The 19,528-nt window shown below is 39.7% G+C and overlaps 1 protein-coding gene across 1 annotated transcript in view; it reads right to left on the bottom strand.

The window, feature by feature from the left end:
• LOC126359055 (toll-like receptor 2) overlaps positions 1-16,427 on the bottom strand; it is a 209,681-nt gene extending 193,254 nt beyond the window's left edge. Inside the window, exon 1 of the mRNA XM_050007601.1 lies at positions 16,183-16,427. Within this exon, the coding sequence (XP_049863558.1) occupies positions 16,183-16,314 (132 nt within the window). The 5' untranslated portion in view covers positions 16,315-16,427. The remainder of the gene's footprint in view (positions 1-16,182) is intronic.
• Between the last annotated feature and the right edge of the window lie 3,101 nt (positions 16,428-19,528).

Consider the following 19,528-nt stretch of genomic DNA (forward strand, 5'->3'; position numbering starts at 1 on the left):
TCAGGACTGCATACGACTGAGGCACACAGGGCAAACACCCGGCATCATGGTGTGGGGAGCGATCTCCTGCACTGGCCGTACACCTCTGGTGATCGTCGAGGGGACACTGAATAGTGCACGGTACATCCAAACCGTCATCGAACCCATCGTTCTACCATTCCTAGACCGGCAAGGGAACTTGCTGTTCCAATAGGACAATGCACGTCCGCATGTATCCCGTGCCATCCAACGTGCTCTAGAAGGTGTAAGTCAACTACCCTGGCCAGCAAGATCTCCGGATCTGTCCCCCATTGAGCATTTTTGGGACTGGATGAAGCGTCGTCTCACGCGGTCTGCACGTCCAGCACGAACGCTGGTCCATCTGAGGCGCCAGGTGGAAATGGCATGGCAAGCCGTTCCACAGGACTACATCCAGCATCTCTACGATCGTCTCCATGGGAGAATAGCAGCCTGCATTGCTGCGAAAGGTGGATATACACTGTACTAGTGCCGACATTGTGCATGCTCTGTTGCCTGTGTCTATGTGCCTGTGGTTCTGTCAGTCTGATCATGTGATGTATCTGACCCCAGGAATGTGTCAATAAAGTTTCCCCTTCCTGGGACAATGAATTCACGGTGTTCTTATTTCAATTTCCAGGAGTGTATAATGTTTGCAAATATAGTTCCTGTCAAAGGAAATCAGCTGATAATGAGAAGTAAAAACAAACAGAGCTAATTCGGTAGTGCAGATTTACTCCAAAATATCAAGACATTTATGTCGACCTGTATTCTTCAACTTAAATCGCTATCGCCAGAAGCTCTCTTCACAGCCGAGGCATTTAAGGATAATCACAAGCCTAAGAGCTTGCAAAAGGTTGGAAAGACAACTAGAATACCAACCAGAAATCACAGAGGTAATAAAATTGTTACTTTTACCACAAAATAAAGCACTTAGGTAGAGCACCAGCCATTTGAAACAAAAAGTGGTAAGTGGTACAGAGGTAGCCTGATTGGTAAAATGTTAGTCTGATTCACTGCACTGGTGTGACAAAAGCTGCGATAAAAAAATGAGTAATCATAACCGTTGTCGCGAATTATTTTCACACAGATAATTTACGTTTGAAAGTAGATAAATTTACTTCACGAAGACTCCACTTTGTAGAATACGTCTAGCTAAATAGTAATGTACGGAACGTCCTGAAGAACTTAATATTTTATAGAGTAAGGTACGGATCGCCAAAAGGTTTTGTAAGGATTTCATATGTTTACTGTCATTGTAAATAAATCACTTTGACTGCACTGGAAAGAAGATGAGTGAGCACGGTGCACAAGTAGTGAAAAAGTTCCTTGACTGTGTGTTTATCTGCGGTTCGCTTGCTCGCTGCTCAATTGTACAGTGCTGGGGCATTCTTGTTTGACGTATAGTAGCGAGCAGTTGAATTTTTAGAGAAGGACGTTTGATATTTATGATTTTGAGAAAAATTATCTGGAATACATTATTATGTGAATGAAAACATCTTTGTAACAAAGTGTTACTGATTCTATTGATGGAGAAATATTTTTGGAGGAATTTTTCAAGGTTGGTTGGTTGTTTTGGGGAAGGAGACCAGACATCGCGGTCATCGGTCTCATCGGATTAGGGAAGGATGGAGAAGGAAGTCAGCCGTGCCCTTGGAAAGGGACCATCCCGGTATTTGCCTGGAGCGATTTAGGGAAATCACGGAAAACCTAAATCAGGATGGCCGGACGCGGGATTGAACCGTCGTCCTCCCGAATGCGAGTCCAGTGTCTAACCACTGCGCCACCTCGCTCGGTAATTTTTCAAGGTAATCAATGGGTGAGCAAGAATGAAATGTTTGTTCGTCTTTTTTGACAGTAATCGGGGTTTAATTTTTCAAGAACGACTTTTGTCAGAGTAAAACCCTCCTACATCATTCCTAGTATAGTTGTAAATGTTTTGTCGACTGTAAGCTGCACCTTACATCATATAAAGCGTCAGATTGTTTCCGACATGCGAAAAACAAATTTTATATTTAGCTGTTTATTGTTTTCTTTAGCTTCCGCATTTGCTGATTTCTATTTGCTTTCGAAAACGTCAGAACACCAAACACAAAACAACATGTTAAGCATGTGTCAGGACAGATCTCACTTTGCGTTCTTCGTAGCCAGATTTGTCAGATGTTGCGCTCAGAAAGCAGATCAATTTATAGTGAACAGTATAGGCAATCTCAAACAACTTTTCTACTGAGAAGAACAGTATTTTATTTTTGTGGACATTTCAAGTCAGAAACTGTACTGTATGTCACAGAGCTTTCATAGCTTACTTCAGGATTGAGTTTTATTTAAATAGTTTTCACTGGCATTTAATTAGATAAGTTTTCATTATTTCAAATTCAGTGTTTCACTAAGTTTTTAGTGTTGTTGACATGGTCCACATAGTGTCAACCAACAGTCAGTATTGCGTAGTAGTTGAAAGCGATATATAAAGCTCACATTGCACTAGGAGAAAGTTTTTTTACAAAAGAATATTTATTATCTTCATTTATTGATAAATTTTTATAGAAAGTTTATAGTTTTAGGCCTATTTTTCGTTTCAGCAATCAATATACATAACAAAAAAGTGTGGGTTGTCTATTTTGTTTTGGAACTGCAGGCGTTAGTTATGGAGATATGGGTGTCTAAAGAGGGCATTTGTTCGTTGCAACGTAATGAACGTAACCCTGGTTAGTCGGTGCGTGCCGCTATAATTCCGCCGCACACTCCCGCAGATCAATATGGATTACATGATAAGGTAGCCCTCCATCCCCAATCACGAGGAAGGTTTGATTTGAATTACATTGATAGGGTTCGAAGATGTGTGTGTCAAAAGAGCCCAATAAACGTCTCATCTGTAGACAGTGACAAAGCTTAGAATCGAGTGCCGCAGTGGACAAGACTGGGCAGAATGTACCTTCTACAATACTCGAAAATGTTGCAGTACGCCGCAGATCGTTCCAAAATGTTATCGAATCTCCCAGAAGATTCGTGAATATTCTTGATCTCCGAGATAATCCAGAGTTAATGAGAGGTGCATCACTCGCACATTCTGGATGTATTTGGCAAATGCTTCCAGTTATTCCTGGATCATCTCCTTCAGATGGAGTCAGTGCAGTCCTTCCGACAATCATTTCTTTTCAATGCAGCCATTTCGCCTTATTTATTTGTATTTTATATTCCTGAGTTTCCCCGAACATTTTTGTACTTCCTTCTTTCGTCGATCAGTTAAAGTATTTCTTCTGTAACCGATGGTCTCTTCACAATTGCCTTCTTTTTACGACGCTTTTCTATCCAGTCATTTTTAGAGACGTCCAATTCTCTCCAAGTGTACTTCCTACTAAGCTATTTATTACCACAGTATGTAAAGTCTCAGGGCGTTCAGAGTGTCCTTCCGTTCCGTATCCCACTTCTTTTGGCATTGATTCTTCCTGAATAGTCTCTTGAACTTTAGCCTACTCTTCATCACTACTAAATTGTGGTCTGAGGCTATATGTGTTCCAGGGAATGCGTTACAATCTAGTATGCGATTTCGTTATCTCTGCCTAACCATGATGTAATCTAGCTGAAATCTTCACTTACCTCCAGGAATTTTTCAAATATACCCCCTCTTCTTGTGATTATTGAACAGAGTATCTGCTATTATTAGATGAAATATATATTATAATTCAATTAGTATTTCTCCTGTCTCATTCGTAGTACCAAGCCCTTTCTTCCACTTCTTCGCCTAGAACCACATTCCATTCCCCTGCGACAGTTAGATTTTCATCTTCTTCTACGTACTGAACTAAGCTTTCAAATTCCTAATATACTTCGTCTACCTCTTCGTCTCCGGCTTGCGATTTCGTCATGTATACGTAAACTGTCGTTTTTTGTTTTGTTTTACTGTCGATTCTGAGGAAAACAACTCTATCATCGAACTGATCACTGTAGCACATTCTCTGTTGTACCTTCCCATTCATAATGAATCCTGTTACACCATTTTCTGTTGCTGCTGATATTACTCTATGCTCGTCTGACCAGAAATCCTTGTCTCCTTTCCAATTAAACTTCACTGACCCTCACTATATCTAGACTGAACCTTAGAATTTCCCTTTCCATATTTTCAAGCTTCTACACGCCGACTACAAGAATATTATCCTTTCGTCGGTTATTCAATATTTTTTTCTAATGGTCACTTCCCCCTTGGCAGTACCCTTCCGGAGATCCAAATAGTGTACTAGTCCGGAATCTTTCGATGTTGGAGAGATCATGATGACACTTCTCAGTTAAAGGCCACATGTCCTGTGGATGCACATTATGTATCTCTAATGCGATGGTTTATATTGCTTCATTCTAATGCCGTTGTTATTGCTGATTCTTCCACCTATAGTGCCAGTTTCCCCCCATAAGGGCAAGAGAGTGCTTTGAACCACTGTCCGCTCCTCCGCTCTCTTTGACAAGGCCATTAGCAGAATGAGGATGACTTCTTAGGCCGTTAGTTTTTGGTGCCATTGCTGATCAATTTTATTCAATATTGAAGTGGTGGCGGGGTTTAAATCCGGGACCGAAGACTTTTTGATTACTAATCAAAGACGCTACCGTTGGTTCCCCTGTTGTCTACAGTAGTGGACCGTAGTGCGGTGGCAGCTGTTGTTTTTCTGGAGATATGGCTGTCTGGAGTGGTCGCTATTACGTTGTAATGGTATTCCGTCTGTTGCCTATCAATGTATATGTTAAGGGAAAAGTTCGAGAAGTATCTATGTTGTTGATATTTTATGAATAATTTTGAACGTTAACGAATGGTTTCGAAAGTTGATGAATGTTCTGGAACGTTCTAGATTGAAGAATATTCTAGAAATTTCCTGACTTTTTTGAGCGTTCTCGAGTGCTTTGGAATACTGTTAGCGTTTTTTACAGAAATGTTTGGCAGAAGGCTTTAATAAAATGGAGGTATTTTGAATATTTCAAGGGATTTAAAAGCACTGGAGAGTATTTTCGCGCTTTTGAGAGTGCTTTTCAGCGTGGTATACTACCATATTTACGATGTTTTCAGTGTTAAGTTTCATTATGTTCTCGAATGCTCTAGAGTGATCTGGAGCTTTGGCAGAATACAAAAGGAAATGTAATTCATGATGAGTGCTTCACAAAGGTAGTGTATAGGCCCTTTGCTGTTCCATATCTACATACGCGATTTGAGAATCAATCTGAGCCGGCTTCTTAGGTTGTTTGCAGATGACGCTGTCGACTAATAAAGTCATCAGAAGATAAAAACCAATTGAAAAAAGATTTAGAAAAGATATCTGAATGGTGTGAAAATTGGCAGTTCATCCTAAATAACGAAAAGTGTGAGGTCATCCACATGAGTGCTAAAAGAAATTCGTTGAAATTCGGTTACACGATAAATCAAGTTGATCTGAAAGCCGTAAGTCGTACTAAGTACCTAGGAATTCCAATTACGAACAACTTAAATTGGAAGGAACACACAGGAAATGTTGTGGGGAAGTCTAACCAGAGACTGCGTTTTATTGGCAGCATACTTAGAAAATGTAGCAGATCTACTAAGGAGACTGCCTACACTACGCTTGGCCGTCCTCTTTTAGAATACTGCTGCGTGGTGTGGGATCCTTACTAGACAGGACTGATCGAGTGCATCTAAAAAGTTGAATGAAGGGCAGCACGTTTCGTATTATCGCGAAATACGGGAGAGTGTGTCACTGAAATGATACAGGTTTTGGGCTGGACATCATTAAAAGAAAGGCTTTCATCGTTGCGACGGAATCTTCTCACGAAATTCCAATCACCTACTTTCTCCTCCATTGGGAGAGACGATCACCACTATAAAATAAGGGAAGTCAGAGCTCGTACTGAAAGATATAGGTGCCGCTCTTTCCACGCGCTATACGAAATTGGAATAATAGAGAATTGTGAAGGTTGTTCGATGAATCCTCAGCCAGGCACTTAAATGTGATTTGCAGAGTATCCATGTAGATGTAGATGTAATTTCCAGACCTGAATGCGAGCCGCGGATGATTGTACAAATGTACTGATATTTGGGAAACATGAAGAATTCTTGTCTGCATAAGGGTAGCGAATTCCCACAAAAGTGTTAAGCATTATAGACACATATCGAACACGCATTATCCATGCAAAAGGTCGTACCGCTTGAAATATTAATTTCCGGCCATTGGTCCCTTATGTCACAATACTGTTCAGGATCCTCAGCAGTTTGAGCCATTTTAAATGTATTTTTTGTGATATTCTGCTTGGTTAGACATCGCTAACGTAAGCAACTAAAACAATCTCCACTGGAAGTAAGCTCAAAAAACTTCAACGAGGAGAGGTATGGTTGTAAGGGGCTTTGTTGAAAAACATTGTCTAAGAAATCTACAGGTATATTAGCAAGTATCTTTCCGCATACCCAGCCCAGAAGAGAGAACTATGCGTTTCCTTGTCAATGCGGAACTCACCGCCCGAATATACAAATATCAGGCGATTCCTTGATCAACACCTACCAGCCCAAACGATTGACTGTGCTGCGTGATTATATTTACTGAGCTTGTGTCAGACTCTTAGTATACATCCACTGACTCCCACACTGACTAATGAAACTTGTTATCACATTCATCGAGACGCTCGCAATAGACGTACCTGACGTATACTATAGTTTCATATCGGCTACATCGACAGGCTTCTTAAAAACCTCACGTACTTCATTGTCCACATTTGTAAGTGGTACTGAGCTTGAACTTAGTCAACCCATACCTACAGGTTTAAAATCTTATGTAGAGCACTGACATACCATTAAATGTCAAGATTCAATCATATCAGTAGTGTCTATCACGGCGCCATGTAAGAACTTAAAATAATGTTTATCAAAACTAGAATATTTGTCATCATGGATTGTCCACAAACGTTACATCTACAAAACTGTTAAAATTCAATCTGCAGAAAGCTTTTCTGTATTCCTAAGTGACCTGTTTCGAACAAACTGCCCATTTGCAGGTCTAAGTAGATGTGGAAATAAGAAGAAACCGTGCGTCGATCTACGTGGAACAACAAAATTTAACGGTACATTGATTGTGCTTATCTCTTACTCCAAGAAGACACGCGGCACCGTGAGTGATGAATGTAGCATAATCACCAAATAGAAGAAAGATGATGTACTGACTGGACCGGTGTTCACTTTTTTCTGGTCGCTACAAACAGTACCTTAGCATATTGTGCTGTGCACACCAGTGGCGGATACATATGGGTTACGTGCGGGGAAGAACAGGAGCATAGAATTCATCATTTAAGGAAGAGAACCACAACTCTAAGTTTTTTATATCATTAGATGGCATTGTCTTGTAATGCGTATGATCATGTAAGGTGTCGGGCAAATCCAACACCTTCCATGAAAACCCTGACCCGGCAGTATGTCACATAGCTCCAAATAAATCCTGTCATAAAATTAACCAAAGTAATACGATCGACGAGTGAGCAAATGAAATACCTCAGACTAACACAAGACACTTAAATGCATGTCATACCTTCCCACCGTGAAACAGATGCATTTCCAAGGGGCAAAACGAGAACAGAAGCCGAGAGCAGAACCGTGTAAAGCTAGAAGGCCCTACGATAAGGGACGGACACCAACATCGTCGGCTGATCGCCAAGACCACCCCCAGCCCATGTTAAAAGATAGAGCCCTCGAGAAGAACAGTATAGATCTTACGATAACACTAAAAGGCCCACACCAGCTGCAAGTTTTAGCGTGAGACTTTTTCGCATCTCTGTTACATTGCAAACGTTAAAAGCATTGCCCCACCACGAAAAGTATAACGTTTCTCATTGGATAGACAGAATTTTGTACGCGGAGCTTAAGGTTAGCATTGAGACCCTGATTGTTCAGTTGAATACACAGCGAGATAGCTTCTTTTAAACCAACTTCGGTAAATTGTAGTAAGGTGGAGAGTTGCTTCCGAGCCAGCGAGGTGTGGATGTGCGCCGCCCGCCGCCCCATGACGCTACCTAACCAACGACAAGGTAATGAATGCACGCGATGCCGCATAACAGCGCATAAAGCTTCATTCAGAACTGCAGAAATCTCATCTGTTACACCCCCTTTTTACGCAATACTAGTCGCTCGTCAATTAAATCTCATGGTATTCACATTTGCTACATAAGTTAAAATCTGAAACGCGACGATTTTTCCTGTTATATAATTATTGATAAGCCACATCAGCTACTGTAATTTACGACAAGTTAAATAAGTAATTTAAGATAATTGAGGGTCACTGTAGACCATTTTGCTAGTTTTCTCTTTTATGAAACTTAACTTAAACCTAGATTATAGATGTGATATGGCATAGGTCATCCTCCGATCCATTGTAGAACTTGGAAACCCATTCAGGGAATATTCGTTCCCATTTTTGTTGAACGCAGTTTATTTTATCATCCTGTACTAAAACATTTCCTTTTATCAATAGTGCAATTTATAAACAATGTTTTGTGAGTAGAATAAAATTTCCAATGGTAAACTGAACTGCTTTTTCGACGTTATTTTACCAGCTAACTAAAAATAGGAAAGTCTTGAACCCGTTCCACTAAATTTAGTTAGTATTAAGATTCTTTTACTCGGAGTGCAGTGGAGCTGATTCTGAAGTCATTAAGTATTTCATTATATCATCCCTAGTCTCACTGAATTCTTCTGAACTCTACGTGTCATGTGTGGTCTGGCGTCTCCTTACCAGCAACAGGTCCCTGCTTTAAACTAGTCAATTCCCTAAAAAACACGCTCAGAGCGTCATTGCGCGAAAGTGGTAGGGAGACACGCCTTAGAACAGGCAGACACCACGCAGAATGTTAGAATCAGTTTAAATAAAACTTTCTCATACTTTGCATATGACTTGATTATTTTTTATTACGGTAGATGTAAAGGTAGCTTAAGATGTGTTTAGCGACCCCTCCTTGAGGTTTTTCCGTAGCCGCCACGGGTACACACTGGCACTGTTGCAGCCATTCTGTGTTTGTCTTCGCTGTGGAGAGATTTGATCGCGTCTCCATAACTTAGTGGGCATTCGTACAAAAGCAGATGATATGCTTCGTTAGCAAAATAGGGCTACGAGAGCAAAGAGGAAAATCCGCCAGTGCCGACCGAATACCTTAGAACTGCAACGGTTTTGCTAGCCGCCATCAGCCAGCGCGCCGAGAGTGCCTTCAACAAGTGCTCGAGTAGTACGCCGTCGGTGGTGCACCGTAGCAGGCGTTAGATACCGAGTTTCTTACAAATGAAATCAGAGGCACTACTACCACCCTTCCATTCCACTGGCATAACCTTGCGTAGCACATGTACATTCCTGAGGCTTTGCATGATGTAACCATGGCGTAATTTGGCCAGCTGTTAGATATAAATTACACAATAGTGTCAGCTACAACAAATCATTTAGACGGAGGAGGTCAACGAAAGTTTCCCTCGCCATTTACATCTAAATTTGAAAGGGAACACAGGAAAATTTATCTCAGAGCTAGAACGTATTTTATCGCCTCATTTACCAGCATGACTACTAACATACGGTCTGCTGTAACATAGAGCATTACCTTTAAATTATTAGTCTTCATTGTTAGAGAAGTCTTTTAACTGTTTTCAGATTCGCGGTGGATAGGAGTACTAGGATTTTATATTTCATTAAATGGATGAAATCCTCAGAATACAATGAATTATGAACGAATAAAATTATGATAAAACAGAAGGGGGAAAATAGTAAGCGTTTATTTTTCTGATAAACCAGGAGGGGCAAAACAGTAAATATTTCTATGGCAGACGTTTTGTACTGTAGCTTCTTTCAACATACAGTATCCGTTTCGTAATTTGTAACTCAGACATCCATTGCGAAACAGAATCCGTAGTGTACTGTCTCGCAAGTTGGTGGCTTTCACGTAGTTATAGATTTACTCCACTGCTAGCGCCACAAAACGGTGCCACATGATGATTTTCACGAGTTAGTAGCTGTGTTATTTGATAGAGGCTCCAATGGTGAGACGCTGAGAGAAATACTATTACGGCTACTAACTGCACACAGGTTTTTAAAAGGGGTGCTGCAAAGTTTTACTCGCTTTACAAGCGTTTAATATCTTTAAAAATTAGACGGAGCCAAGTAATTTAACACACTCAAGGTGCAATGACTGATAATAGCTAAAACAGCATTATTTTCTTGCACGCTCATATCACTGATTCAAGGGTTTACTACTTGGTTTGAAACACTTCAGATTGCAATACCCTTAGCGAAAATGATTAAGCAGCAACGATATTATCAACTTCAGTCTCACTTTAAAAGATATTAAGAATTAATCACATTTTTCAGGTTTCAGGACTTTGTAACTAAAAGCCTAAGAAGTAGACTTTGCCTACGGCATTGGACGGTTCACAGGTTGCCGATTGTGAACGTTCTATCAGATATGTTGGACAGCTGCAAATACAGAATAAGCAATCCCGGACCAAGGCAAAACAAAACCAAATCTCCTTTGCGTCTGTTTTGTACCAAGCGGCAAAGACGGCAGCGTCTATACACCAGTAGTGAGGCTGAAATGTATATTCTGGAACTAACCCTTCAAGTCTACACACTCTGACTTCATTCAGAGAATCTGCTCAGCCCCACCTGATTCCACATACAATCATCATAGAATATTTTGATAATCACAATATTACCCCAAGAGGTCAATTCACTATCAGTAGTCTATTACTGGCGCAAGTGGTCTTTCGGATTATGGGACGACCAGGTTAAAATGCAATGTGATTCAACAGAGGAAGTCGGCGTTCTCTGGCCAACTTACAACCAAAAGAAATACATTTTTTGCAACGCTTAACATACAAACACTTCTGCAGCCAAGTTAACTTTATAAATTAGGAGATACATTAAAAGAACAGAAGATTCAGATTTTGGCACTAGAAGAAATGAGAATCACGGACAATAACACCATGGATTTCGGCAGTTACCGTCTTTTTAAAAGTAAAACTGAAAAAAGAATACTTAATAATACACTATATCTGAGAGTTGCTTTTGCAGTCTCCAAAATTGTTTTAATTCAATAACAGAGGCAAAACCCATTAATAATAGATTAATGACAATTTCTCTTAAATAAGTAAATATAGAATACACTTAAATTAATGTCCATATCCCAGTCAATGAGGATAACTGTAAAAACCCTGAGGAAGTTAATGACGCTTGGGAAAAGTTTGAAAGCATCATCCTGAAGGTTTGCTCAAACTATGTTAAAATTTTAACAGGTAATTTTAATGATCAGTTATGTAAAGAGTAACAATATAAGACAACGGTGGATGTATTTCCTACTCACAAATGGACAAACCAAAATGGGCAAAGACTTGTGGAAATATGCAAAAATTTTAACTTTAAGATCATATCAGCACATTTTAAAAAGAACTCTTCTAACCAAAAAACTTGGTGGGCACCCAATAAATTTATTGAGAAATTTGAAGTCGATCATATAGCAGTTTCATACCCTAAGTACAAAGAAATTTTAAATGTCCAAGTTAGGAAAGGGGCTAATATTGATACTGTCCATTATTTAAGACAAATAAAAGTAAAACTTCAACCTTAAAAACTCTTCAAAACAAAAAATGTTATCCCAAAACTGGACACTTCTAAAATAACCCCAACTCTAACAAGCGAACTTGACAAAAAGCAATCCAACAATTGGCTAAGCCTGAAGGAAATGTTCATCAAAACACACAAAATTTAATTCCGCTTCGAAAGAAACAGTAACACCATTGGTAGAACGCGGATTGTGAAACACCAATTAGTGTACACATGAGGCATTCAAAAATTGGAATAGTAACAAAACTGAAAGTACGTACAACACCTTTCTAACTGTACGAAAAGAAACATCCAAATTAATCCCACAGACTAAAGAAACCTACGAACATGTGCAACTTTTAGAAATAGAAAAATACTTCTAAAATAACAATAGAAGAAACGTTTATAAAAGATTCAAAACAAAACTAACTGATTATCACCCTCAAACCTTCGCTTCAAAAAAAGAAAATGAATGTTTGGCTCTTATCAGCCAGGAAAATTGTAAGGTACTTGATAATTATTTTGAAAAATTATTAAACTGTCCAGAAGCAGCGAACAAATTCCAACTACAGAAAACTAATAAGACCAACCCTAACTCCAAAGAACCTGTCGAAATTGGAATAACTAAACAAATTAGGAGACTTAAAAATAATAAAGCATCAATAGAAGATGGTATAATTGCAGAACTACTGAATTCAGCTGGCCCTGAGATTATAGAAGAGATCACTCAACTAATAGGACATGCCTGGCAAACTGAGAAAATACCTGAAGACTGGAAGACTGCCCTAGTTCATCCACTGCAGAGAAAGGGGATGAAAGAAATGTTAATAATTACAAGGAATCTTTCTTCTCCTAGTCACATACAAAATTCTATCGCAATGTTCACTTGATCGAGCCCAAAAACAGTTAGAACCTTAAATTGGTGAATACCAAGGCGGATTTATACCAAACAGATGCTGTTCAGAACAAATTCGTATTTTAAAAGTAATCGTTAGTCACCAAAGATTTAAAAAGGCGTGCGACTCTTCCCAAATTTTAAAGGAAAAGGGACTAGATAATAAATCACCAACACTGATTTAGGAAACGTTAACTGACACTAGCCGTAAAGCTTAATTCATGGGAGACATTTCTGAACCATTTGATGTAAAGAGTACGGTTAGACAAGGAGATGGTCTCTCCCTATTACTTTTTAACTGTATTTTGGAAAAGGTAATTACAGAATGCGAGAACAAAAGTCGAATCAAAATATACATCAATCAGTAAAGTTAGGTAGAATTAATATTAGCAGATGATCTGGAAATTTTAACAAGGGATATTACAACAGGTCAAAAACAAATTGAAATTCTGTAAGAAGTTTCGGAAGAAGTAGAGCTACCAATATCATTCGAAAAAATGAAATATATGACATGAAGAAAAAGGCACCAAATTTTTTGAACCAGAAATATGAAAAAATAAATAGTGTTCCTCAGTTAAATACTTGGGGAAAATCCTATAAGAGAATTTTCTGTAAAAAACTGCAAACAAAGTTCAGTGTCATAAAATGGCAACTGCATTCAGATAAACACAAAATATTTATAATAAAAAATCACTTTCTAAACCCAGCAAATTTAGGCATTGCAGCACTGTAATCAAACCTGAACGTCTTTAAGGAGCAGAAACTTTAATTTTGAATAGAAAGAGGGATACTGAAGAAATACAAAAGAAAGATTGTTAGGAAAATATTAGGCCCCAAAATAACTGATAGAGAAACTTAGAGGCTGAGAAGTTATACGGAAATAGAAAAATATGTAGATATACATGGTGTCACGAGAATACAAAGACTTACATTTTATGGGTACATCAAAATAATGACACCCATTAGGTTGACAAAGCAAATAGTAGAATTCTACGAAAACAGAAGTAAGGCCAATTAAATGGATAGCTGCAATTAAGGAGGATGTTAAAGTAGCTGGTATAACTCAGGCAGATGTTACTGACATAAAATATTCAGGCAAAATATATTTGATTGGGAAGTTGGTCAGAAAGGTAAATTTGAAAACGGACTGGAACACAATGGTCTGATGAAAGAAAGAGATTTCATTCTGGAAGGATGAAGTCAATTTGGACTCGTTAGAAAGCGGACTGAAACACCGTGGTCTGATGAAAGAAATTTCGTTCTGAAAGGATGAAGGAGATTTGGACTCTAAGGAAGGCCAATAGTCAAAAGCGATATTGATTGACTGCACCTCGTGTGGTTCTGTTGGGTCCTTACGTGAATAGTAATAATAATCACATTTTCAGTCGTTAAACAGGAAACAAAGTATTCGGTGGTAATCTGACAGAATTAAAGAAAATTGTACACAGCAAAACAGTGAATAAGAAATCAGACCAGTACATAAACATAAACGATTAAGGAGATAGGGTGAGCTACATTCGGCGACTGTTTGCTGATGATGCTGTAGTGAATGGTACAGTGTCGCCGTTGGGCGACAGTGGGAGGATACAGGATGACTTTTACAGAATGTCTGCTCTAAATGCAGATGAATAGGGAAATCAATCATCTAATGTTCGAATACAATATTAGCGATATGCTGCTTGACTGTGATGTCGGTTAAATATCTAGATGTAACATTGAACACCGAGCTTGGAATCTAAAGAGCACGTAAGATCGGTTGTAGTTAAGGCGTATAGTCGACTTCGGTTAATAGGTAGAATTCTGGGGAAGTGTGGCTCACCTGCAAAGGAGACATTGTAAGAAAACATGTTCGACCCATTCTTGAGTACTGCGAAGTTGTTTCGGGTCCCCACCAGTGGTATTAAACGAAGACACCGAGTGAATTCAGAGGCATGTTGCTAGATTTGTTGCTCATAGGTTCGATCAGCACGCAAGTATTACGGAAATATGATTTCCTGAAACGGTCTATAATTTTGTACTATAATCTGCTTTTGAAAACCATTTTTCCAAGGTCACTATGTTGACATAATTACCGGATTACTAATTTCGGCAATATGCATTACCACCCCATATCTAAAAGACTGGGCAGTGGTAGTTCCATCACACAATGCTTACACCACTTTGTAACATGAGGACTGTGCAATATGCCTCGACGTTTTTATGATGTTACTGCCACTGCTCGGTTTTATGGATCTGAAACTAGTGAGCCAGTATCTTCGATGAACTCAAACGATAATCTATGGAGGTAAGTGGGTTTTATCTTTGCGAAACGCAACTGGGTATGTTTATAGAAAAAAACATTTGCAACAAACTGTAGAAGATGCTTTAGCCACCAACACACACTGACGAACATTTTCTTTAGGCAACTGTCAACAGCGAAAATATGTTTTATAAAATTCATAACACAGAGCTGTACTTGGTTCTCTTTTTGTACTAACGGTTTTTATTGCTCTAATGATTTCGGTTACAAACCGACATCTGTACCTGTATCATCGTAATTGGAGCATGAGTCACAAAAGTAACTACAGTTACAAAAATAAAATGTAAATCACAAGAGTTTTATACTGTAGCACTTACGAAATTCGAAAAAAATACCTTACAGATTACGAAAATGGAAACATCTGAATGCAACTATTGGCACATTCATTCACAACAATATGTCAGTCAGGTTAAAGTTGAAAAATAACATTAAAGAGTATCAGAAACAGACAAGAAGAGTTGCATACGTGTAAGTGATGAATAAATAGATCAACACAGTAGCGGGAGCAAATCACACAGAATACAAAGAGCAGCCAGTGGAATGCTACAATATGGAACACAAAATACTTTTCACATACTGTCAGTTCTAAAATATCAACAGGATCAAGAGCTGTATCCAGGGTAGGTAAGTGAAATAACAATCAGAACAAAAAATTAAGATGACAGCATCTGTCGTTTTGTACCAAAATAAATATGTAAGTAGCAAAAAGAATTCTCAGGAAAAGTTATACAATTTAATTCATGAAGCGAAAAAGTAGTGACTGTTGTCAACTCAGATAGGTCCATCATTACAGATTATTTGGTTGTAAATACGAGGGATGTGGAACAAAAATAAAAATGTTAGTAAACTACAATGTAATGCTCTTGTCACTTACACTTTATTTTTGTAATTGTAGGATGTGACTCATGCTTCAATTGCTACGATTCAGATACCAGATAGTAGTTCGCAAGCGGAACCGGTAGCACAATAAAAGAACCAAATACAGCTTTGTGTTATGAATTTTGTGTAACACATTGATGAACGACATTAGGACCATTGGCCATCGAAAGTTTGAATGCCACCTGACGGTATACACAAATGGAAAAGCATTCTAACAGTGATAGGGGCCGCGAATGGGACATCAATTGACTTAAGCGGCTTTGACAAAGAGCAAATGCCCATACGTCTGAAAATGGGCATCTCGATAACAGCGAAGCTGGTCGGGTTTCGCATATTGCTTCCTTGAGCACCTGTGAGGATGTTTGAATGACGGGGAACTACGAATATGCGACAAAGTGTTAGACGTAGTCATCTGGTGCAGTATACCTTCAGAAACCAACCAGGGACTGGTCCAATCCATATCATGCAGAATCGCTGCTCTGTTGGATTCCAAAGGTGGACAAGCACGCAGTGAAATAGATGATTATAATGTTTTGGCTCACCGGTGTGCTTCCCGCATAAGGACTGCGAAAACATGAGATCTCAGGGCTCGTACGGAAGCACATAGATAGTCGTTTTCCCCTCTCTCCATTTACGAGTAGAACAGGGAAGCTCTGTAAGGCGTCCTGCGCCATGCACCGTTTGATGGCTTGCGGAGTGTGTACTACGTAGATGTATCGCTGCAGACATTTTTACCTCACGGGACCACTGAGAAACACATCCACGCCCGAATGCGGCCCGGCAACTGTGTCAGCCCTTTGGCGAGAGCTCAAGCGAGTAGACACGTTTTGCATAGCAGCGCCGTGGAGGAGTGGGGTAACCGGTCTCCCTGGAGGGGCGGGATTCCCGGAAGAGTTGCGCGGGGAACCACCGCAGACTGACGTCACGACAGCCAACTTTCACAGTACGCACTGACGCGGCTGTGATATCTATGCACAAGATGTAGGCAACAGGTGGCAGAAATCGTGAAACACTGAAATCAGAAGAATAAGATTTAGCGCAATTCTTATATTTGTGTGACTCCACTGTGGCACAAAATAACTGCTACTGCTGAAGGAGGTACAGTATTGATGGCTGACTGTTGCAGTAACTGAAATGTCATTAGCTATTTTATGTAATGATGCAGTCACACGCCAGGGTGAATTTTACTTAATCCGACTTTGGCTACAACTCACATAGAAAGGATGTATTCAGTCACAAAGACATCATTATGGAGTGAGGAATCCCCACATAACTGTCTCCGCCTTGAGGCGGAGGTCACGTCGGATCTGGCTCGATGCGAAAATAGTTCATTTATTACCCATTAGTGACGTCTCTGCCGCCTACGTGTAACGTCACAACTAACTATGTGCAGTCTGACACATGAGATGCGAAAAGCAGCTCATTTGGAGCCAGACAGCCAGAAGTAAAACGTGCATGCTGCCAGGTTTTGTTATGCTTCACGATACCAATTACTCTGGCACTCAGGTAAATGTTCATGTACTTGCATGTGCAAAGCTTTTTACGTTGATACTTGTCAATGGTCTGATGATGGCAGTAAGCCGAAACCGGCCATACTGTGAATTATGCTGGCTCTCTCTCTCTCTCTCTCTCTCTCTCTCTCTCTCTCTCTCTCTCTCGTAATAGCCGACAAACGCATTTTCTCTGTTGTTTCGGCAGCTATTTGCAATTCTGTTTTTATAATACGTAGCAGCAGTAAGCGCAAATAAACATCGATCATCACATCTTTTATGCGAGTCCCTGCGTCAATGTAATACGTCGATTTGTAAAGCGGAGTTTCACGTGTCCATTGGATAGAGTGGTCCAAGATTAGTCTAGTGCGATATGTGTTTTAACGAGATATGTTAACAGGGACAGTAAAACTCCAAGAATAACCATTACTGCAGTAGCGACTGAGCAGGAGTGATGCACGGCGGCAGCGGTGAGCGCGGGCCGTGGCGGTGCTGCAGTATTTGTTATTCAGAGTTTTACTGTTCCTTTTAATAGATATCGATAGAAAAAAATATTTCCCTAGACTAATGCAGAACAATTCTATCGAGTGAGCACGTAAAATACGGCTTTAAGAATCATTTTGTTTTTAGCGGGAAACAAATTGACACTTCCTTTCGACGAGGAGCGTCGCATAAAAGACGTGATGAGAGAGTACATGTTTGGGCCGAATCCAGCTAAACATTAGAAAAACGAAATTGCAAATATCTGCCAAAACGTAAGAGAAAATGCCTGTGATGAGTCTTAGAAGAGACAGCCGGTATAATTCACAATATGACTGGCTTTGGCTTACTGTCATCATGAGATCATTCAGAGTAATCTGATACAATTATCAACGTCAAATACTTTGCATACACAGGTGCTTGAAGAAGTATGTGCATGATATAGTACTGTATTACATTAGTAGTGTGAAGCGGAACGGAGCTTAGCAATATTGTTTGCAGTTAGACATAGCCGTTATTTTATTTTCTCTTATTGCCATTTGTTTTAGAGTAACTTCCAACGCAATACGTCACAATGATGTTTTCAGTGTCTGAAATGACGAATATGCACTACATGTACAGCTTAGCAAATCGGATTGCGGTCGCAGGACGTTAATTTCTGGCTGAAAGTTATCCTGAAGTACCTTGTGTTAGAACGTTTGTAGACTCTCAGCGTTTGCGAGAGGCTCATTTGGAAAGAGAACTGCAGACGGTGGTAGATCATGCCTGAGCTCGAAGAACGGTGTCTTCCTACTGTGGATGAAAGTCCTTCAATTAGCACAAGGAGAATTACAAGAAGGGAATATTCTGACTGAAAATCTGCAGTACCCGTATCACCTTCAACGGGTGCAAGGGTTAAATGAGGCAGACTTTCAGCCACGAATCATTTTCTTCCAAGGCGAAGTTAGGCACTTTCACATGTTCTGGAGTTCATAACACTGATAAGGCTGGCTTTCCATATGATAGTAACATTTACGTCCGAGCTTATGAAACCCCGATGAAGTGCGATAGGACAGATATCAACACAGATCCAGTTTCCAAGTGCGGAATGTAATCATTCATCATCATCTCTCTTCTTTTTAGAAGGTCTTACTGGAAAAACACATACGGTTTCTCATGAATGACTTGGTTTATTTGGTTCAGAAGTGATTCCATATTGATGTTTCCAAACGTCTTTTGAGAGCGTTCGTCACAAGCAGCTTCTAATCAAATTGCATGAGCATGGAGAATCATCTCAGCGGTGCTACTGAATTCGTCATTTCCGGCCAAAAACGTAGTAATTGACGGAAAGTCATCTGGCGTTCCCAGAGGAAATATATCAGGCCTCGGCTGTTCCTAAAGTGTATAAACGATTTAGGAGACAATAACAAAGACGTCTTAGGTCGTTTTCAGTCTCGTAAAGTTACCAAAATATCAAAAACAATTGCAAAATGGCTTAGACAAGATATCTGTATGGTTTTAAAAGCGACAATTAACACTAAATAATGAATAGTGTGAATTCATCAACATGAGTACTAAAAGTAATCCTTAAATCTAAAGATGTCAGTTCAGTAGCTAGGAACTACAATTACGAGCAACTTCAATTGGAGCAATCTCACAGATAATGTTGTTGAAAAGGCAAACGAAAGACTGCGTTTTATTGTTAAAACATTTAGAAAATGCAACAGGTGGACTAAAGAGTCTGCTTACACTACGCTCGTCCTTCCTCTGCTGGAGTTTTGCTGTGCGGTGTGGTTTCCGTAGCAGACAGAATTGACGAAGGAAATGGAGAACGTTCAGAGAAGGGCAGCTTGTTTCGTACTAGTATAATCGCGAAATAGTGGAGAGAGTGTCACGGACTTGATACGCGAACTGGAGTGGCAAAGGCGTTTGTCGTTGC

Source organism: Schistocerca gregaria, chromosome 1, assembly GCF_023897955.1.
Source record: "Schistocerca gregaria isolate iqSchGreg1 chromosome 1, iqSchGreg1.2, whole genome shotgun sequence".
Taxonomy (NCBI): Eukaryota; Metazoa; Arthropoda; class Insecta; order Orthoptera; family Acrididae; genus Schistocerca; species Schistocerca gregaria.